Raw genomic sequence first — 22,926 nt, forward strand, 5'->3', positions numbered from 1 at the left:
AATGGTTTTTTTCTTGGATTTTGACCTGACAGCAACTCTAAGACGTGTTGGACTTCAATTCCCAGAATCCCCAGCCAGCCGTACAGATTGGGGAAGTCTGGGAGTTGAAGTCCACACATCTTGTCGCCAACTCTGAAAAACACATTAGACCGTAGAAAGTGTAATTTTACTCACCTCTCCAGCTATTTCCTAATGTCCTTCTACAAGCAAACTGGGATTACCTACCCTTTGGATAATTAATTCATTAGCTTGAGATTTACCACTCACAATTTATCTCCCCACACCTCAGTAATGGAAGGAGCACAAACCCCAGAAATAATTACACATCCAATGAACCGTCAAAGAAATACTTTTTATTTGGGGTACCTGTATGTTCTAGGCATGCGCCAGTGACTTCTCGCCCTCGAACAATTAGGAAAAGAAACATAAAAACAGAAGGAAATTTGCTGCAAGCAAGATTGCTCCTTTCCCTTTTTTTCTTCTTTGTTCCTTCAAATTCCATCTCCCAAAAAGCTTTACATGTTTTGTCATGAAATTTGAGGTTGCTTGTAAATTGTTTCCTCAACCGTTCTTGAGTGTCAAGGGACACGGAGGCCAACTGGAACAAGTTAAAAATATAATCAACCCACTGAAAATATAGTGGTTCCTCCCTCACACCAAATGAGCAAAACGGTTAGAATCTCATCCTCAATGCTTTGGGTGTGTGCCTCATCTCTTAGCATCATCAGTGCTACATTCAATAGAGTTTACCATGTGGTTTGGAGCGGCCATTTACAGTGAATGCCTTTCTTCCTTTTTAAGTGGATCTTTCCTTCGGGTCTGGTGCTTGATTAAAATAAACGCAAGCTTCAACAGAAGCTTTTACCTACCTGTATGACATTAAAATTCTCATGTCCGTTTGTAAGCTCCAATGGGGCGAAACAGTGCATTGGAAGGCAAGAATTTTTGAATCGGTGTACCTCAAACGGGGATGATTTAGAGAAGGGGTCTCCAATCTTAGCAACTTCTTTAACTCCCAGAATTCTGGAAGTTGAAGTTCACAAGTCTTAAAAGTTACCAAAGTTGAAGACCCCTGATTTAGAGAATGTGTCCAAAATCTTCCCCCCGCCCCATTTTCTGGGACGGCAAAATGATGTCCTCTTCATTAGCAGGACATCATTTGCAAGGAAATCACGGCCACAGGTTAAATTCAGAGAGGCAAAACTTCTCTGGAAGAGAGTTTGTAGAGATTATCCAAGTGACCCTGGAAAGCCACTCAAGAACAGACCAGGGAAACTGCCATTTTTGTGATTGGTCACTGAGTGGAGTTGAATGGGACTTGTGGCACGGACTTTTACAAGTACTAAACTGAATTGAGCCCCATTTCTTTATCAGTTTTTGGAATTTTTTTTTCTCCCTCACATATGGGAGATTAACCTTCAGACCAACAAGTTTTTGCTGTATTTATTGATGAGTTTCTCTTCCCTAAAGGATGACATCAATTTGGTTTCTCTTCCCTAAAGGATGACATCAATTTGGTTTTTAAATTAAAAATCTGAATATATATATATATATAAAAGGTAGCAAAACCTTAAGTATCTGGATGTGGGAAAAGTTAGCAAAGGATTAAAAAGATAGGGGGATTTGGAATGACAGCCTGGAACTAATTAAGAATTTTTTCTCATGGGAAGATGCTAATTTATTTCCTGTTTTCATGATAAGGAGAACCTGAAGATTAAACAAGAACACTTTATGATGTGCAGGCTTCAACTCCCAGAATTCCCCAGCTAAAATGGGAGTTAAAGTCAATACATTTTCCCTGACCTGCCTTGGCAGTTTACCTATCCTTCCTTCCCTCCCTCCCTCTCCCCTCCTTCCTTCCTGCTGCATCAAGTTTATACTTCCTGGTGGCTTTCCTGTTGAAATAAAAATGAACTCCGCACAAGGGAAGGATATCACAAGAATTGGGAAGGAGGCATGACATGTCCCACACTGGTCAGAACAGGTCAAGAAGGATGTGTGTAGAGAATGTATGAGGTGCTGTGGAAGTCCAGGAGAGTACAGAGGTATGCAAAAGGTCAGATGGGGTACACAGGAATTTGGTACGAGTTGAGAAAGCTGAGTAGGGGTGCAGGACAGAGCCATGAGGTTGACACCGCACGCAGAACTGTGATGCAGCTAAAGGTATGCAGCGGTATATGAGGGGTAGGAGCCCAGAAGGGCTATGTGTGTTGTGTGAGTGGGGGGGACTTACCTGAGAAACTTGTGACTTACCTTTCTGGCTTCTTCTTTACCAAAGGTTTCAGGAGTGTTGGAAAGGACAATCACTCGATTGAGGTGGCACAACTGAAATGGCCACAAATGTGTCAAATTTCAATTCCCAGTCACATGGGGCCCAAGTTTTGGATACATTCTGTATGTTAGCCCATTTGATGTATATTGATTGAAAAACTGTTGCCCCATAATGCACCATTTTACCCAACCGAACATTACAAACAGATCTGATAACTTTAATAGCATGTGGATAGAGAGCAAGAAATCCAAAAGAGCAGGACAGCACTCTAGTGCCACCTAGAGGAGGGATTAACAGAGGAGCAGGTGAGCCCTACCTATAGGCCTACTTGGTTGCCATGGAAAACAGCTTGAACTCAGTACACCTCCTGCCACCTTTACAGAGGCCCTGTAAGTTTGCACACTGGGCCAAAATGAGCCAATGAAGTGAGAAAGCTTTTTAGGGCTTCTCCTAGGTAGGTGGGACCTGGAGGCTATTTACCAAACCGACAGTGGTCCATCTTCTGCAGTGGAAAAATGGTGCTTCACTACAGAATGGGCCTGGTGGGTTCCTGCACAAGCTTCAACTAAGGAACAGCTTCTGTGTGATGGTTTGGCTCCTCAGTCCAGAAATTAGGATTGAGGTATTATTATTCCAGGCAGGAGAAAGATTTGCACATTTATTTTCTCCTCCCACCTGTAGCGAAATAGGAAAGGGGACCCAGAGGTGAGAACGGCCAAAAAACAAAGCGTGAGGAATGGGCCACCAATGATCTTACTCTGCCCAATAAGAAGTTGAATCGCTTGAGACTAGCTTGACTGACAGCGAGGTCCAGACCGCCCCCTGACATATGTCGCGACATGCAAATTGGGGGGGGGCATCCCCCTTATGAGTGGCTTTACTCCTGCAGTCAGCGGAAGTTGACTTGGCGGATTTGGTCCCAGAAGAGAAGGCTGAGGATCGTGTGCGGCCCGATGCGGAAGTAAGAAGCCCCCACTCCTTTGTAGGCCCCCCAAAAGCCCTCGGTCCGGATGATTTGGGCCAGGCAGTCCAAGAGTCCTTTGTACATCATGCCCTGCCATATAAGAAAAGGAAACTCTGAAGAAATCAAGCTCAGCGGCAAATTAAGAGCACCCCACTTTTCTTAGGTTATCCCTCGCTTTCAAGGTCCCATTCTCCCAGTCCCTCCACCTTAGATTTTGGAAAACTGGTTTCCTTGTTTTTTAAAAAGTTTATAAAAATGAACAAAACCACTAGCTGGTTTTTGCCAAAGTATGGGGAGATGAATTCAATATAACCTTCGAGTTACAACGGTTCATTTAGTGTTTTGTGTTTTAGCAGCACAGGTAGAGTTTGGAAGACTTAAAAAAAATTAAAAAGTGGAATTAAGAAAGGGTTAACAGCGAAGCTGGGTCTTAAAAAAGGTTAAAATCACATTAACTGGACCAAAACAATTTATTTATCTGAGATGTTTGGTTATTCATCCAAGTAAAGTCCACCAGTCAAAATTAAAAAAAAGTGGGGAGAAACCCCTGCAGTTGGTACATTCCAATGACACTGTCCACCTAACTAATTTTTATTTATTTATTTTGACTGATGAATTTACTCAGATGAGCAACGAAACATCTCAGATTAACAAACTTTGGTCCAATTTGCCATGATTTTAACCTTTTTTAGATACTTTTGGGCCTGGATTATTGAATTTTCATGGACATATTGCAATACATTTTAGGGAGAAACCCCTGCAGTTGGTGTGGCAAGAGTTGGTACATTACAACAACTCTAATTCTCTTCCTAACTACTTTTTAAAAATTTATTTTGACTGATGAAGTTACTTGAAAAAGTAACAAAAAGACTCAGATTAACAAACTTTGGTCCAGTTTTGCCATAATTTTTACCTTTCTTAAAATATTTTTGGCCTGGATGATTGAATTTTCATTGATGTACAGCGAAGCTGTGGAGTTAAGCAACTTGACTAAGGGACCCCTGAAACCAATGGGGTGAATGGATCAAGTGGAAATCACGAGTTGGGTGACCGATTTAATGAACCCAATTCCAAGCAATTTATAGGCAGTCCTCGGCTTATGACCATACTTGAGCCCAAAATTTCCCTTGTTAAGCGAGATCATTGTTAAGTGAGTTTCGCCCCATTTTTCATGACCTATCTTCCCACAGTTCTTAAGTGAATCACCGCAGTTGTTAAATGAGCAACACGGTTAAGTGAATCTGGCTTCCCCATTGACTGTTGGGTTGCAAAAGAGGATCACGTGACCTTAGGACACTGTAAACATCCCCAATATGAGCCATTTGCCAAGGGTCTGAATTTTGATCACATGACTTTGGGGATGCAGCAGCGGTTGTAAGTATGAAACAGTGGCCATAAGTCACTTTTTTCCAGTGCTTTTGTACTTCAAACAATCACTAAATTAACGGTTGTCTCAAAGGTTGCTTTTTCAAGAGGCAACTGGACTTTCTAGTTTTTCTTTGAAGACATTTTGCTTCTCATCCAAGAAGCTTCTTCTATTCTATAATCTTCAGAAATGAAGAAGCTTCTTACCGTGTTTCAGCAAAAATATGACCTACTCCTGAAAGTAAGTCCAAATGTCAAGCATCCAGAAAGTATCCATGATATCAATTACTCCGAGATGTTATCTCTCCAATTGATTTATTAGGAACAGATCTGGCAAGTCAAAAGCAATTTCCCAAATAAAAGTTTTTTAGTGCATTACACAGAACCCACCTTCTCTCCTCCCTCCTCAGCCCAATTTTCTTGTTGATATTTTACATAGCATCTAATGTATTGTTGAATCATGGCATTAGCCCTCTCTGCTGCTCCATTACAAGCAGGATGAAGAGCTGAGGACAACCCTTGAGAGGAGCCAATGGATTTCAGAAATCCCTCCAAAATTTTGCGGTAAAGTGTACCCCTCTGTCTGATATTACTCTGCGAGGTACACAATGTAGTCTATAGATATGTTTCACGAACAGCTTTGCAAGTTTTTTCGCAGATGGAAGCCATTTGCAGGCTATAAAATGGGCCTGATTAAAGAATAAGTCAATTATAGTCCAAATGACAGTATTCCCTTCACTCTTAGGTAATTCAACAATAAAATCCATTGTGATTTCTTCCCAAAGTTGGGTTGGTTCAGCAACTTGTTGCAGGAGCCCAAGGGGTTTTCCAGTTCTCTGTTTCATCGTGGCACAAATTGAACAACTTTTTACATAGTCCTCAACATCAGGTTTCATTTTTGGCCACCAGAACTGTCTTCTTAGTAAATGTAGTGTATTTAGGAATCTGAAGTGGCCTCCCAGCTGAGAGTCGTGGCTAAGCTTTAGTATCAGTAGTCTTAGGGTTGTGGGTACATAAAGCTTAGTCCCTTTCCAAGCTAGTCCATGATTCATTGTCAACTCAGTTTGATGGTCCAGGAACCAAGGATTGGTCAATAGGGCCATTTTCAATTCTGCAGTCAGCTTATTTTCCAGGTGTTTGGGGTTGCGGTTAGCTTGGGTTCGAGTGGTTACTTGGCTGGAATTGAGTGTCTGAAATTAAGGCTTGTACTATTTCCTCTCAGTGGCTGTCAAACTGAGTTTTTCTGGACAGAGCATCCGCCAGTATGTTTTTCCCTCCGGGGATATATTTAATGTTGAAATTGAATCGCTTGAAATATTGGGTGCAGTGGACTTGTTTGGGCGATAATCTCCTAGGGGTCTTTAGAGCCTTGAGGTTCTTATGATCAGTCCATACCTCAAAGGCCTCTGGCGCCCCTTCTAGAAAATGCCTCCAAGCCAATAAAGCCCATCGTACGGCGAATGCTTCTTTCTCCCAGATCTCCCACCTTCATTCTGCGTCTGTCAGCTTTTTGGACACATAAGCGCACAGCATTAGTCGACCCTAAGAGTCTTTTTGCAGCAAAATGGCTGCCACCACTACATCACTTGCGTCTGTTTGGACAATAAAAGGCTTGGTTGCATCTGGGTGCTTGAGGATGAGCTCCATTGCAAAAAGGCATTTTAATGTCTCGAAAGCTTTCTGACAGTCCACAGTCCAAGCTAGGGGTTGACTCGGCTTTGGTTTGATGGGTGATGGGCCCGTTTTTAATAGCTCTGTCAACGGGAGGGCAACTTCAGCAAAGGATGGAATGAATTGTCTATAGAAGTTGGCAAACACCAAGAAACTTTGGAGTTGTTTTTGGGTTCTGGGGCATTCACACCTCTAAAGTCAACACACAATCTCAATCCGCCATCTTTCTTCTCCTTGAACAACACGGGGGCAGCTAATCTTGATTTGGCAGGCTCAATAGAACCTCGTTCCAAATTGCTGTCGATGTACTTCCTTAATTCAGCCATTTCAGCAGGCCTCATGGAATACATCTTTGGTTTTGGTAATTTCACCCCGGGCTCTAATTCTATGATGCAATCAGTGGCTCGATGGGGAGGTAAAACATTACACTCTTCTTCACTGAATACTTTAGCCAAATCTTTGTATTGGTCAGGTACCTGGTGGTTGTCTGGGAGAAGGTGGGATGCCACGGATGCTGGCTCTGGCTTTGAACTGACTGGTCGCTTTGTAGTGGGTGGAAGAGGGGGCAATGAGCCCGGTCCAATGTGGATTTTTCTGAATCTATCCTCCCATTTGATCATTGGGGCCCATTTGTCTAACCAAGCAAATCCCAGTATTATTGATTCTGACATCTTGGGGGCCACTATGAAGTATATGAGTTCGCAATGGGGCCCTAATTCCATCTTGATTAATTCTGTCAATTGAGTGGCTGCCCCCCCCATTAGGGTTCCATCCACTTGCTCAAATCTGATTCAGCGTTTTAACGGATTAGTCTTTATGCCCAATTGTTCAACGATGGGGAGTCCGATAAGACATCTGGAACACCCAGTATCAATGACAGCTTCTAACTCCCCAGCCTCCCCCGTGTTTGGTACCACTAACTTGACCTTGACTGTAAAAGGTATGATGGGATCACTCACCATTGGGTCGTCTTCGCAGGTCAGTTTTCGGGGATGTGGTGTCGGTCTGGTGGTCCATTGCTCCCATCTGCGCAGAGGGGGCTTTCCCAGCTGTGTTTGGTGAACCCGTCCCTGCCCAGAGGTCTTCCTTGATTCTTCCGACCTCTAACAGCTGTTTTAGGCTTCAACCCTGGAGCTTGTGGCACAGGAGCAGAAGCTAGACAGTCTGCTGCTCTATGATCGGCTTGGCCACATCAGTAACATTTTAGCACCCTGGTGGGTCGGGTATGAGCAGGTTCAGCTGGTCCGGTTGGCAGTCTCCTCACCACAGTTCTCTTAGTCAGGGCTGCTGGAAGGGGTTTCTTTTGTGGGTTGATGCTACGATCTAAGCTGAGGGAGGTGATATATCACGATTGTAAGGTCTCTGGGATTCCCCTAATTTCACAGGCCATTTTTAAAAATAGTGTAAAGTCATTCTTTCAGGCCAATCCATGAGGTGGCTTGTGACCCTTCTAAAGTCCCAAATGAATTCTGACAATGGTTGCTTGCCTTGCCTCATTTCCATTAACTTCTCTTCATTCTCTGCTACCCTGTCTAGATTTTCAAATCTGAGTCTTAATAATTGAATAAATCCATTTACATCATGTAATTCGGGGGCTTGTTCATTGTGTAGTTGGGCTACCCAGTCTGAAGCATCTCCTTCATTCATCCCATTTGTTATGGCCGTAACCAAATCGTGCTCTGTGGCATATTGATCTCCAAATTGTTCTATATGGGATCAGATTTGAGTGTGGAAGTAATTGAAATGTTCATGGCGGGCATCGAATATGACCTCAAAGGGTATTCGGTCCGGCCTGGGTCATGGTTGCAAAGGTGGCACATGCCAGGCTCCTGCAGGTTGTACTGGAATGGAAGGAACAGGCCGGGTGGCATACATAGGCTGGGTAGGCCCTGAATCCTGGCTGGGTGGTGCCTCTCTGGAATAGGGGTCCCTGTGGCCTCTCTTCTGGTTGGAGCTGCAATTGTGGTTGCCAGGAGGAAGATGGGGGTGGCCTGGTTCCCTGGTCGAGTGGAGGGAGTGTGGCCACTGTCTGCTGTCTGGGCAACCCCCCTTCAGACCAGGGCTGTGTTGGTGCTGGCTGCCATTGGCATTGAATCCACCCCTGGTCTGAATAAAATCCCCACCCTGGAGTGATACTCTCTGTAAGGGGCAAAATTCCTTCTGGAAAATGAAGGAATTGCCTCAGAGGCTGCAACATACCTCTGTTAGTTGATGCTTCTTTCTGGCTTCCTCCAACTGGCATCTGTATAGGCTTCTCGTTCTTCACAGTATTTGGGTAAGTGAACATTTGTGGTCTCAAGCTTCCACTCGTCCAAACAGACTGTGAGACCAAATCTGTCCTCTTTAAATTCTGGAACTGCTGATGTAGATCTGCCCTTGATGGACTTCCAGGAATAATCTGGGGGTTATCTTCTTGAGAGAAATCCCAATTGTCTCTCTTCCCTCCAATCTGATAGAATATCCATATATGCCTGGGGCTAGAGAAAGATTTCTCTTCAGACAGCTGGGTTACCTCTGGGTTATAACAACTTCTTGAGTTGAAATGCTTCGGTATAGCTCCCAAATCTCTTTCTCCTACCATCCTGAAAGCATCCATCATCTTCTCCAAACAAGGGCTGGCAGGTTCAATTAATGCTCTGGAGGGAGGGCCCTCACACGCTCCCCCCTAAACACCTCCAACTTCGGCTGATTGCTGCTCTTTCTCCATTTCTGGGAAAAGAACTCCGGGCCATCAGCCAAGCCCATTCAAAAAATAAAAGTTAGTCTTGGGAAATAAATGTCAAGCATCCAGAAAGTATCCATGATATCAATCACTCCGAAACGTTATCTCTCCAATTGATTTATTAGGAACAGATCTGGCATGTCAAAAGCAATTTCCCAAATGAAAGTTTTTTGGCGCGTTACACAGAACCCATCTTCTCTCCTCCCTCCTCTCCTCCCACTTCTACACTTCATAAATCATGAGAACCAATTAACTGCAACTGGAAATTCTTAATACAACACACAGAATAACCTTGAACTTTTCAACTCCTCTAACTCTCTAAAAACAAATGTGGCAGCTGAATTTCAAAGCTGACACCTAGCTTGATTTTTACATCTGTGCCCAATATAAGCTCTATGCTCAAAATAAGCCCTGATTAAGACCCTGCCCACTCCAGGGTGTACAGGTAAATATTAAGCTAAGGTGAAGCTGCCCTACCACTTACCTTCAGACAGTTGCAGTCACACCTCGCACACCCCAGCAGCTGCCTTGCTGGCCCATTTCTTCTGCAGCTGGCAAGGCTTTCCTGACCTGGAGCTCTTTTATTGGCTGCAGAGACCTTCAGGAAAGCCTTGCTGGGGAGGACGGAGCTGGCATCGTGACGATACGGCATGCGATCTTCGAGGTCTGAGATCGCTGCCGATATCTTTGCTCCTGGACGATCCAATTGGACCTAAACCGCCCCGAAGAGATGGTAAAAGTGAAGAGTGCATCCTGCCGATCCCAGGGATACTGCAAAGTCCCTGGTAGATCCAGAAGAAGCTCTTCTTGTCAGCGGCAAAGAGGCAGCCATTAAAGCTGCTGAAGTTGGGACAGCTCCAAAACAGAAGAGAGCAGAAAGAGAAGGTGTGCCAGTTTGGTGAGAACTTTTTTTTACTCTAAGATTTGAAAGGACACCCTAAGGGAAAGAAAGAATCTGTAAAAGTTTTGACAGAAGTGACTAAGCGGCGATTTTAAACAGGAGTGTCAAAGTAATGTTTTGTTTTGTTTTTTCTCATTGCTGGATTTTTTATATATGATCTTGTGTTTTGAAACTGGACTGGTTTTTTTGTTCATATCTATTTATCTTTTTTCTTCTCCTTTTTGACTTTGTAATATTTTTGGCTACAGGCTCCCTTTAGTTAATTCATTTTTTAAAGATATCTTTTTTTTCTTTTTATCAACCCTCATTATATTCTGCTTGGAAAAGGAGGGGGAAAGTGAGAGCAAAGAAACTTTGTAACACTGCCAACTAGAGGCTTGAAAATATTCTTGCCCTGTGACCAGACAAAGCTGAGAAAGAAAGAACTGAGACTCTTTTTCAAGGACATTGCTATTTGATAAGATAGAGGGAAGAGCATGAGAGAGTATTATTGCAGGTGCTCTTCTGGGTTTCTATCAACAGCTGGAGTCTGGTGTTGAAATGCAGGGGGAAAAAAGGTAAGTTTTTGGAGAAGAGAGCTATAATAAGAGCCTTGGATATTAAATAAAGTACAATGTGCCCTTTTTACTTTTGCTAAGTTGTGCTATCCCTCCTCACCAGCTTTTTTGCTTTTTTTTTTAATCCCCTTCTTTGTAATAACTGTTTGGGTTTCTGGCTTTGTTGGAGCTTGCCTTTGTTCTTCTCTCTTTTTGGGGGGAAGTCCAATCTCTACGTTTGCTTTTTATTTTAAAGGGAAAGCCTTAAAAGCCTTTTTTTTTCCTTTTCTGGTATTTTTGTTTTTTTATTTACTTCTTTGGTTTATTTTTATGCATTTTTTTATTCAAGACCTTTCAATTGGATTAAGGTGTTGAAGAACCTGAAGAATTTTTCCTTTCTCTTTTTTTTTCTTTTAAGCTCTCTTTCTTTATCTTATTTTTGATTGGATTAAGATATACAAGAACTTGAAGAAATTTTGTCCTCTCTTTTTTTCTCTTCTTTTTCCTTTGTTATTATTATTACTGGCCTTTTTTTTTTACTATTTTCATTTTGAACTACATGTGGGTTAAGGAATGGATAACACTAAGAAATGCTAGATTGTTGATATTAGAAGGACATGATCTGTTGTTGGGGTGGCATGCTTTTTTATGGTACAAGGGAACTAAAACACAGGCATATTTTAGAAGACGTTATATACAGGAGTCTCTGTGGTTAAACTGGGGGAAGGTTAAAAGAAAAGGTTATTTGAAAATTCCAGTCTAGTTATCGACTATTGAAGCATTTTCGTATCCTATAATATACAAAAAGAAACAAACAGTTAGATATGGTGAAATACTGAATGAAAAGGGTGAACTCAAATCTATGCAAAAACTAGAGGAACAAGGTATGAAGATGAATTGGTTTTCATATGCGCAAATACATTCAAGGTATGATAAAGATTCTAAAACAGAAGGTTGCTATGATAAATTGACTGACTTAGATAAGATTTTGACAGGTACTGATGAAAAGGTGATTAAAAAATTGTATGGATATTTATTAGAAATTAAACTAGAAGAACAAGTTAAAGAAACTATGATTGCTTAGGGGAAGAATTTTGGATATGGGATTGATTTAGAGAAATGGCAAAAATTGTCTCAAAATTATAAAATGGCAATATGTTAACAGCATATAAAGAAAATTTGTATTAGATGTTTTACAGGTGGCATTTTCCCCCGACAAGAATAGCAAGAATGTTCAAGAATAAATCCGAAAAATGTTGGAAATGTCATCAGACACCTGGCTCATTTTACCATATGTGGTAGACTTGTGCGAATGCCAAAAAATATTGGACTAAAATCTACATGTGGTTGGAGAAAATGATGAAAAAACATACAGACTTGAAACCAGAGGTATTTTTATTGGGAATTTTACCTGAAATATATAGTAAAGACTTGAAATATCTGATTGTAAATGTAATAACAGCGGCTAGGATTGTATTTGCTAAAAACTGGAAAAATGAGAAAACACCATCACAGGAGGAAATCATTAAGAAAATATTGGAATGTGCTGAAATGAGTAGATTGACATTTGAAATTAGAGAAGAAGAGGATAAACAATTTTATAAAATTTGGGATCTTTTCTATCAATGGTTAGATAACAAAGTACAGTAATGAAATATGTAGATTTCTAGAAAATAAATATATAAAGATGTACTTCTTTCTTATTATAACTACAAAATGATTTTAGGATAGATTTGGGATGATAATATGAACTGTTATACAATAAATTAAGTAAATTATGGTTATCTTGTAAAACATGAACGAATAAAAGTATAGTCAAATGATCAATAATGATACTAAGGTATTTAGTTTTTGATTGACAATATGAGATTATATGTAGTGTAATTGTAATTGAAGACTACGAAATAGAAGCACAAAACAATTTGTAAACCAACCGGCACACTGTATGTACACCTATGGAAGACAGCTTGATGTTTTTATGTTTTGTTTGTTTATGTTTGTTTTTAAAAACCAATAAAAAAATTTTTTTTAAAAAGGAAAGCCTTGCTGGTTGCAGAAAAGTTCCTGAAGGCCTCTGACAACAAAAAAGAGGCCAGGGGCGACGCTCAAGTGAGGTGGGTCATTGAACGACATCCCCCCCACCTCAAAAATAAGACCTGGTGCCTTTTTTTGGTGGCACAAAAATATAAGACAGGGTCTTATTTTCGGGGAAACACGAGTAGATGAGAAGCAAAATGTCTTCAAGGAAAAACAAAGGAAGTTCAGTTGCCTCTTGAAAAAGCACCTTTGAAACAACCATTGAGACCTGGATGGCTATAAGTCAAGGGCTGTTCTGTGTTCCCATCTTTTTCTTTCGTCCAGCTAACTGCAAGGGTTGCGACTTCCTCTGAATTCTCTCCCTTCTTCCTATTTCCTACCTGGCCATCGGGTCCAATTGGTTGGTTGTAAAGGCGGGTGCTGGCCACATCAAAAGGTGTCATGGCGATGGCCACCACGAAGCTGCTCGTCATTCCGGCACACAAGGCAATCAGCCAGCTGTCTTTGGGGAAGATCTGGAGGAAGAGGAAAGAACAAAAAGCTAGAAGCCACCAATGTTACAGCCAGCCTGGCTCGAGATCAACAACTCAGATCCAATCAAAGGGTCGAAGTGTACAAGAAATGCAGCTTCAGTTTTTTTTTTTGATGGAAACATAATTCTCCAGTTTTGGATGTGAAAATAATTGGGGGGGGACACACTCAATCCCTGGAGAAATAGGAGCGTTAAAAAAAACAACCCAGTAGGACAAAAGGACACCGTGCACCATCAGGTCTGCCCTGAGATTTTTGTTCGTTTTAGTTTTAATTCATTCATTTCTTGTTTTTCATTATTGCTTTTTATTTTGTTCATTTTATGATTATTATCTTTGTATTTTTTGCTGGATGATAGACACGTGTTTATCCCAGACGTGTTTAAATCAGTTACTGATGACTAAGTGCACTATCTTTGCTGGAAGTAGCTTCTATGATTTCACTACCCTTTTTTGTGAACTTAAAGGGCCCATGCAGAATCTCCATTAAGTGAGGCAAAAACATTCCAGCATTCTGTTCCCACTTGGCCACAATTGGTTTACTCATGCTGTACCAAATAAACCATAACTCTTCCATAAACCTACCATGGCTAGTTTCATACCCCAGAAGTACAGAATGTTATTATGCCTTGGGACTGAGATTCTCAAACCTATTTCTATTCTATTCTATTCTATTCTATTCTATTCTATTCTATTCTATTCTATTCTATTCTATTCTATTCTATTCTTATTCCTATTTCTATTCTACTCTACTCTATTTCTATTTCTATTCCTATTCTACTCTATTCTATTCCCTTTCCTATTCTATTCTATTCTATCCTATCCCATCCCATCCGATTGTACTACATTGCATTCTATTTCATATTTTCTTTTCTTTTCTATCCTAACCTATCCCATTCCATTGCACTCAACATTTCATATTTTCTATTCTATTCTATCCTATCTTCTGTTTTATACTATTCTTTATTCTCCACTGGATTCTGCCTGAAAATCGGCAGTTTGGACTCACATAAAGCCCCATTTCTATTTTACCTCTTCTGCCACAACTAACCTAAATTTAAATTTGCAGCTCCCCTTGGAATAGAGTAAGTTGATGCCATGAATTCATGCATGCAGAAAAAAAATAGCTACCAATCCATCTTCTTAAGTTCTGATGCTGTATTAATAGCCATTGGATTAGAAATATATTTAATACTCAAGAGTTGGAAAGAATAAGGAGGAAGTGACCTTGAATTTGGCAAATAAACAGAGTATATTTGGGTATTGCTCAAAAATTTTATTTAGTTTAGTTTTATCCTGCCTTTATAATTTTTTATAAAGGAATAAACTCAAGGCAATGAACATACCTAATATTGCTTCCTCCTCCTATTTTCCTCCATACAACAATTCTGTGTGAGGTGAGCTAAGAGAGATAATGACTGACTCAAAGTCACATAGCTGGCTTTTGTCCCTAAAGTGGAACTAGAACTCAGTCTCCTGGCGATTGGCCCAAGGTCACCCAGCCGGAAGGGACCTTGTAGGTCATCTAGTCCAACTCCCCCACCCAAGTAGACCCCCCTACACCATTTATGACAGATGGCAGTTCAGTCTCTTCTTGAAAGCTTCCAATGATAGAAACTCCCACAACTTCTGAAGGGAAGTTCTTCTATTGGTTGATTATTTTTACTGTCAGAAAATTTCTCCTCATTTCCAGGTTGACTCTTTTCTTGATCAGTTTCCATCCATTATTCCTTGTCTGGCCTTCAGGTAGTTTGAAAATAGCTTGACCCCCCCCACCCTTCTCTCTTTGGCAGCCCCTCAAATATTGGAACACTGCTATCATGTCTCCCCTGGTCCTTCTCTTTACTAGACTGGCCATGCCCAGTTCCTGCAGCTGTTCATTGTATGTTTTAGCCTCCTGTCCCCTAATCATCCTGGTTGCTCTTTTCTGCACTTTTTCTAGAGTCTCAACATCTTGTTTACATTGTGGCAACCAAAACTAGATGCAGGATTCCAAGTGTGGCTTTATAGAGTAGTATTAGTGCCTCACTTGATCTTGATTATTGTATCTCTCTGCAACTTAGGATTGCATTGGCTTTTCTGGCTGCCGCCGCACACCGCTGGCTCATATTTAATTGCTTGCCTACTAAGACTCTAACATCCCTCTCACAGTTACTGCTATTAAGCCTGGTTTCACCCAGTCTATGTGAGTACTTTTGTTTTTTCTTGCCTAAGTGTAGGGCTATACTTTTATCTACCTTGAATTTCATTTTGTTAGATATCATCACATCCTATCAGGTAGGATCATCAGACAATACACCAACCATGCCAAATGCAAGTTTTCTATTGTAATGCCTGTAGCTTTTTCAAATAAGCAAAGGAAACCATCGTACCTCGAGGTTGTTGAAAAACTGTTTGGAAAAGGAGAAGGTAGACAGCTGCGTGGATGAACCCACCATGACTCGGGGCACGGACGAAATGGCTCCACGCCACAGTCCTAACACACCGTGTTCTTTGTGGATCCCACTTAGCGCGTGGAACATTCCCTAGACAGACAACAGAAAGGGCCAATGAAGTTTAGGAGCATCCAAGTCTACAGTCATCATTGCCACACAACCAGTTGGAAGTCGTCAGTTGAAATATTTGGACCGCTTCAAGTAAGGAGCGAGCAGGATTTAGTTAGTTTAATTTAGTTTCATTGCACCTCGTACAACAAAATCAAACACCATCCTCAGTGCACATCATGACCATAACCATGAAAATAAACACAAACACAAATCCTTCACGCTCCACACAATGAACCGAAAACCCCTGACTCTGCACCAACACTGCACTATGCAGTAGAATTCAAAAAGCTACTGCCCTGGGATAGAAGCTGTTTTTCAGCCTATTTATCCTTCTGTACCATCTGCCAGATGGTAGAGATTTGAACTTTTCTCCACTAAAAGACCACCCTGAAGATGTCAAGGGAGAAACCACTTTTCCTCCAGGTCAGAGAACATTAAACACAGAATAATGGGGTTGTAAAGGACTTTGGAGGTCTTCTAATCCAACCCACTGCTCAACCAGGAGACCCTATATCATTTCAGACAAATGGCTATCCAAACTCTTCTTAAAAACCTACAGCAATGGAGCACCCACAATTTCCAGAGGCAAGCCATTCCACTGATTAACAGTTCTCATCAGGAAATTTCTCCTTAGTTCTAGGTCAAATCTCTCTTTAATGATCTTCCACCCTTTACTTCTTGTCTTGCCCTCCTCAGGTGCTTCGGAAAATAAAGAAATAAATGAATAAAGAATTAAAATAATGCAAACAGCTTCTAAAATTTAAAACACATTCATTATGCAAACATGCATGGTTCTCATCCCAGTCCTATTTCTACAAAAAATACAGTTTCATTGCTATTTTTGACTGGCTAAAGTTAAACCCTACATCAAATATTCTATCTAGTTCAAGAAAATGCAAAAAAAAAAATGCTATCAAGAACAATGTTGGTTTCTTTATTCTCTATTCCTGAGTTTCCAGGATCATCTTTGGTGCAAAATAGAGACTCAGATTACAGAGTAGTCCTCAACTTACAACCATTTGTTTAATGACCATTCGAAGTTACAACAGCACTTTAAAAAGTGATTTATGACCATTTTTTCACACTTACAACATCCCCATGGTCAAATTCAGACGCCTGGCAATTGGCATGTATTTATGACAGTTGCAGTATCCTGGGGTCATGTAATCACTTTTTGCAAAGTTAATAGCAATAGCACTTAGATTTTATATACCGCTTCACAATGCTTTACAGCCTTTTCTAAGCAATTTATAGTCAAGATATTTGCCCCCAACAATTTGGGTCCTTATTTTACCCACCTCAGAAGGATGGAAAGCTGAGTCAACCTTGAGTCAGTCAGGATTGAACTTCTGGCAGTGGGCAGAGTTAGCAATAGTGCTTAGACTTATATACCGTTTCACAGTGCTTTATAGCCCTCTCTAAGCGATTTAGAGAGTCAGCATATTGCCCCCAACAATTTGGGTCCTCATTTTATCCATCTCGGAAGGATGGATGTCTGAGTCAACCTTAAGCCTGGTGAGATTTGAACTGCCAAACTGTCAGTCAGCAGAAGTAGCCTGCAGTACTTCACCCTAACCACTGCGCCCTGGAGGCTCAATGGGGAAGCCAGATTCACTTAGCAAACGTGTTACTAAATTAAAGACTGAAGAGGTTCACTTAACAAATGTGGCAAGAAAGGTCGTAAAATGGGGCAAAATTCACTTAACAAATGTCTCGCTTAGTGATAGAAATTACTTGCAGTCGTAATTGAAGACTATCCGAATTTGCAAAGGTGCAAAATAAGGACTTGGGGCAGGAGGCCTAACTTTTCTCAGTCCTTCCATTCCAGGATAGAACATTATAAACAAATCTTTTCTCAGGTAAATCTGCTGTATTTCTTACACCAACCTGACAACCCGAGATTTCCAAGATTTCCAACGTTGAGTTTTCAGAGCAAGAGTATTAGCAAGAGATTAGGAGCTGCACATTTTTAAAGATCCAGGAAGCTATTTAGTCAATCTACCTCCGTATTCTTTAGGCAGACTGGCAGCTTTCCAAATTCCAGGACAGGAATAATCAGGGATTGGACAGAAATGCTGCAGAATCTCCAGACTTAACCTGGTTTGCCTCGGAAATGATCCTAAGTTAGGCTGACGCAGTGTGCTTTGTGGTGGAGATCTTTTAAATGGCCATCTTGTTTCCTCACTCTACTTCCAAACAGGGCAATGCAAGAATATTCGCTATAGATTGGAGAAGAGTATTTCCTAGGATGATTGTTTACTACTTCCTGAGCTGAGATTTAAGCAACTAACATTGCTTAATTAAGTTCACCCAATATTTTAATTCGGCTGAAACGGTTTTATTTACTATTTATTTTGTTTATTTGTCTCCTGACTATTTTTTTTTACAAATATGTTCATGGTGGTGAACATAACCAAAATGTCTTCTTCCTCCTATTTTCTGTGCAAAAACAACCCTGTGAGGTGGGTTGGGCTAGTTGGCCTAAATTTGAAAAGGTGGCTTTTATAGCTGAGGCAGAATTAGAACTCACTGTCTCCCACTTTTTAGCCTAATACCTTAACCGAGAAATGGGGAACTATGGCCCCTTTATGACTTGTGGACTTCAACTCCCAGAATTCCTGAGTTAGCATGGCCATAGTTCTCTCAGGAATTCTGGGAGTTGAAGTCCGCAAGTGATAAAGAGGCCATAGTTCTACACCCAGCCATAGACCAAAATGAACCACTTAATCACTAGACCAAATTTAGATATTTTTTTAAAGGGGAGGTGTAGTTTATATAAATGATGCCTTTATTGCTCTTTCAAAGACCCGAACAGGAGTCTTTGAAAGAGACTTTGAAAGAGCCAGGATATCTACTTACAAATAGTCCTCAACTTACAACAGTCCATATAGTGACTGTTCAAAGTTACAACAGCACCAAAGAAAGTGACATGACCGTTTTTCAGTTACAATCTTGTAGCATACCCAAGATCACGTGATCAAAATTCAGATGCTGGGTAACTGGTTTTATACTTATGACCATTGCAGCGTCCGGGGTTGCTATCTTTTAACAAGCAAAGTCAGATTCACTTAACAACTATGTCACCAACTTATCAACTGCAGTGATTCGCTTAACAGTGGCAAGAAATGTTGTAAAATGGGGCAAAACACACATAATGAATTCTCACTTAACAACATAAATGTTGGGTTCAGCTGTGGTCATAAGATGAGGCTACATTATTTTCTTTCTCTAAAAATAGGCCTCCACTTACAGCCATTTATTTAGGGAGCCTTCAAAGTTACAACAACCCTGAAAAAAGTCACGTATGACTGTTTAACACTTACAACAAATTTTACAAGTAAAATATGGCTTCAAAGGCTGACACACTGCATCCCTCCAGTCACGTGATCAAAATTCAGATGCTTGGCAAGCAGTTCATATTTGTGACAGTGGCAGTGTTTTTGAGACCAAGCAAAAGCCAAGGGGGAAGGCAAATTCACTTCACAACTGTGTACTAACTTAATAACTGCAGTGATTCGTTTAACAGCTCTGGCAAGAAAGGTCATAAAAGGGGGGCAAAACTCACTTAATAACTATCTTGTTTACCAAGAGATATATTTGGGCTCAGTTGTGGGTTGTAAGTCAAGCAGTACCTGGATAATAAAATGATTAGTCCTTAAAAGCCATAGATTGTTGTTTTTCTTTAGGTGTACAATTTGGAGTTGGGTTGGGTTGGGTTTGGTTTGGTTTAGTTTAGTTTTGTTCAGTTTATTGTCATTGCGCCCCATACAACGAAATTAAACGCCATCTTCATTATACATAAAACAATAACTAAAACAAATACACACATCCCTCACGTTCTATGCAATTGTATTGAAAACTCCTGATAATGCATGAATATTGCACTATACAGTAGAATTCAGTATAGTTACTGCCCTGGGATAGAAGCTGTTTTTGAGCCTATTTGTCCTTATTTTTACTGTCCTAAACTGCCTGCCAGATGATAATAGTTCAAACAAAAGGGTGCCCAGGATGAGATGGAACTTTAAGAATGTTTTAAAAAGGCAGAAGGAGCTATAAAGCTTTTACAAAGAGGAGAGAGGGCAACCAATGATCCTCTGGGCAATGTTAACCTTCTGGAGTACTGTCCTATCTGCCATTGTGCAATTGGCAAACCATCACAGGTGCAATAAGTTAAACAATGCAAATAATGCAAACAATGAAGATTTATGGAGGCAGGGGAAATGAATGACATCATTGCCTTGTATTTTCTAAAATCTAGCTATCCTAATAGATCTTGAGGTCATACCATGAATGAATTGCTAAGAATACTTTCTAGCAACCATGCATGAAGAACTGAGTTCCAGGCAACATGATAGCTATTGAAATAATAATGGTTGCCAGCAATTTCCATTGCTGGGAGGCTGTCTCTTCAACACATGGAGATAGAGGTGGACCAGATGTTATTAAAGGAGCTGGTGTGCCAAAACAAGCTCCTCTCCCAACAATCAAAATTGGGAAAGACTACAATTTAGCGGCAGGACAAACCACAAGTTCAGCCTCTTGCATCTTTGGGCAATACTGGGAATACAGTGCAGAACTGTGTTCAGTTCTGGATCAGTGATGCAGGAAGGACTATTTCATGGTGAGATACTTTTCTGTAGTTCCAATTTTGAAAGGCCCTTTAGTTAGAGCACAGAATAATAGGGTTGGAAGGGATTTTAGAGGCCTTTTAGCCCAACCCCCTGCTAAAGCAGGAGACCCTATACCAATCTGGCCAAATGTTCGTCCAGTCTCTTCTTGAAAACCCCCAATGATGGAGCACTCACAACTTCCAAAGGTAAGCCATTCCACTGATTAACTGTTCTCACCATCAGGAAATGTCTCCTTAGTTCCAGATTGGAGCTCTCCTTAATCATCTTCCACCTATTTCTTCTTGTCCTGTTCTCGGGCGCTTTGGAAAATAAGTCAACCCCCTCTTCTCTATGACAATATGGGAAGACTGCCATCAAATCACCCCTACTAGTCCTTCTCTTTGTTAGACTTGCTTTAGAATCACGAGGACCAGAATCTTAATTTATCTTTTTTGCATATGTTTTTTTTAATCATTCCCGAGGTCCCCTGAGAAAGGCTAAGAAAGACCCTTTTTGAAAATCCTGCAAACTTGGTGACCAGTAATTTACGGTGAGATTCTGAGGTATCAAAAGGTCAGCGAATTACAACTTTCTCACTATAAGGCAAGAGCAGCTTACCTGGTGCTGATACTGGTGTCCTACAGCAATCTCAGAAGCTGACTGAGCTTGGAGATGAGTCTTCACCTGGAGAGAGGATTAGAGAAAGGTTACTTTGTTAAGAAACAACATGTCAGGATGATGAATTCAGAATTGATTTCTGTTTCTCCCATCAATGTGTTACCCACTTCTGAAGCAGGTTTTGTTCTATTAATCAGAGCAGTGAAAGGCTCGTATTCAAAGTTGCTTTAAACCAGAGGAGAACATTCTCACAGTTGGTGAAAACCAGCACAGTAGCAAATCTGGCTCTTGTAAAAGTACAGGGACAGGTGAAAAAAGAAGCAACCAAACAGCCCGTTTACATAGCGGCTAGAATGCAGCCCTGCAGACTAAGTCACTGCTCACTCCAGTGGTTCGATTCTGAGCAGCTCCAGGTTGACTCAGCCTTCCATCCTTCCTAGGTTGGTAAAGTGAGGACCCAAAATTGTTGGGAGCATTAGGCTGACTCTGTAAACCACTTAAGAGAGTGCTGTTAAAGCACTGTAAACTGGTATATAAGTCTAAGTGCTTATTGCTATCAGGAAATATTTTTGGTGACTGCTGCATTTTTCTTTTTCTCACTCTATATAATATATATATAAAATTTAACATATAACATATAAAGATTCCATTTTTAGTTTTAGTAACAGTGTGTTGTCTAGGTACAAATAGTTTTAGGAAATAATATTCAAGACGTTTACAACAATATTCATTACATTGGTTTTAGTTCTATAATAATAATAATAACAATAATAATAGTTGCTTATCTCTTTATCCCTGATTCTAAAAGGAAGAAATCCACCCAGCAACTCTGAATTCCAGACAGAAATGCGTTGGGGGGGTCAATTTCTCTGTTATTCTAACGCTTCTGGGCTTAAGACCCACCAGGTACAGGGGGCTGCTCACAATGGCACTTGCGGCGCCAGCCAAAGCTCCTGCCAGGGTGGCCCGCAATGGGCTGATCTGTCCATCAAGCTTGTAGATGTAGCCCTTGGATTCCGCTATCCCATAGGCGCCTAAGCGGATGCCGTTAAAGCCAAACTGATAGAACAAGGCAGGCGAAAGTCCTCGCTGGAGAGCAGCCAGCCCGTCCACCCGTCCGATGGTGTACAAGGCATGGAAGACATTGCGGTAATGGCGGGTGTACGTGCCAGGGGAGCGGAGCTCTCCTTGGAGTTGCATCCGGGTCTTCACCACTTCCAGGGGATTGGTAAAGAGGCAGGCCCCACAGGCAGCCACCCCACTGAGGAAAAAGTCCATTATGGGGGTGGGTGGGTGGGTGTTGTCAAGGGAGCTGGAAGAGAAAAGACTTTGGAAAGGAGGAGAAGCCAAGAAGGTGAAGAGTCAGTTGAAGGATTTAAGGAGGCATGGAAGGACAACCCACCCCAGGTCCTCCAAAGGCCAGAGGAAGCAGTTCTGTGAAGGATGGAAGGTCAAGGGGAAAGAAGATGGAAGGTCAAGAGGAGGTGGAGGAGGAGGAGGAAGGGAGAAGAAAGGACAACTATAACAGAGAAGATCCCTGCATCATCACCCAGAAGAAAAGTAGTGTTGCCATCAGGGTCCCGGCTGGCTCTCTTTTCTCCAGCCCTTGAGGAGGCAAAGGGGAGGAACAGGAGAAGCAGAGAAACCAGGATTCAAACAACCCAGGTAGCAAAAGCGGCCAGAAGAAACCAAGGTTGGTCGGACGAGAAGACCTCCGCAGCAAGTTGGGTGACCAGGGTTGGGTTAACCCACAAGGAAGGTTAGGAAGCGCTTCCCGTGCCCACGATGGCACCGGGCAACGCAGGCTGGGGGATCCGGTATCGCGGATCTTGGAAGGGAAGCCGGCCAAGCAGTCGGGCGAGATGTTTCGGAGCCGGGCAGGGAATCGAGGAAACCGGGTGGATCCAGACGATCCGGGATTCTTCTTCACGCGGCCAGGGCGCAAAGGCAAGGAAACTGCGGCGGGGAAAGCATCTTTGGGGGCTTACCCCCGCCCACGCGCGCACACGGAGACCGGCAGCCGCTTCTCCTGCGTGCGAACCGGCAGCCCGCTTCTTTCCCGGCAGGTCCCCGCCGAGGCCACGCCCTCAACCGGCGGTGGGGTGGGGTGGGGGCTGGCCAACGGCTCCTCCTCGCTTCCCACCGCGTCAC

The 22,926-nt window shown here is 41.7% G+C and overlaps 1 protein-coding gene across 2 annotated transcripts; it reads right to left on the reverse strand.

Annotated features, from left to right (window-relative positions):
* Window positions 1-331: 331 nt before the first annotated feature.
* Window positions 332-22,882, reverse strand: SLC25A35 (solute carrier family 25 member 35). 2 transcript variants are annotated; one of them, XR_015740214.1, is made up of 6 exons: window positions 21,679-22,882; window positions 20,776-20,841; window positions 15,371-15,523; window positions 12,849-12,983; window positions 1,570-3,326; window positions 332-1,534 (listed from the first exon to the last, which is right to left on the reverse strand). XR_015740214.1 is itself a non-coding variant. In XM_026720537.2 (5 exons), exons 1-5 carry the CDS (start codon window positions 22,051-22,053, stop codon window positions 3,162-3,164), a joined length of 894 nt encoding a protein of 297 aa, XP_026576322.1. In that variant the 5' UTR covers window positions 22,054-22,882; the 3' UTR covers window positions 332-3,161. The 2 variants fall into 2 exon arrangements, 1 of the variants encoding a protein (XP_026576322.1); XM_026720537.2 differs by having other exon boundaries at window positions 332-3,326.
* Between the last annotated feature and the right edge of the window lie 44 nt (window positions 22,883-22,926).

The sequence above is a fragment of the Pseudonaja textilis genome, chromosome Z (assembly GCF_049901715.1).
Source record: "Pseudonaja textilis isolate UNSWEBS1 chromosome Z, rPseTex1.2, whole genome shotgun sequence".
NCBI classification, from domain to species: domain Eukaryota; kingdom Metazoa; phylum Chordata; class Lepidosauria; order Squamata; family Elapidae; genus Pseudonaja; species Pseudonaja textilis.

Coding starts and splice junctions, on each gene's coding strand:
- SLC25A35 (XM_026720537.2), bottom strand. CDS start 22,053: ATGGACTTTTTCCTCAGTGGGGTGGCTGCCTGTGGGGCCTGCCTCTTT. Junction 15,524..20,775: donor GACACCAGTATCAGCACCAG/GTAAGCTGCTCT, acceptor TTGTCTGTCTAG/GGAATGTTCCACGCGCTAAG. Junction 3,327..12,848: donor CAATTGGACCCGATGGCCAG/GTAGGAAATAGG, acceptor CTTATATGGCAG/GGCATGATGTACAAAGGACT.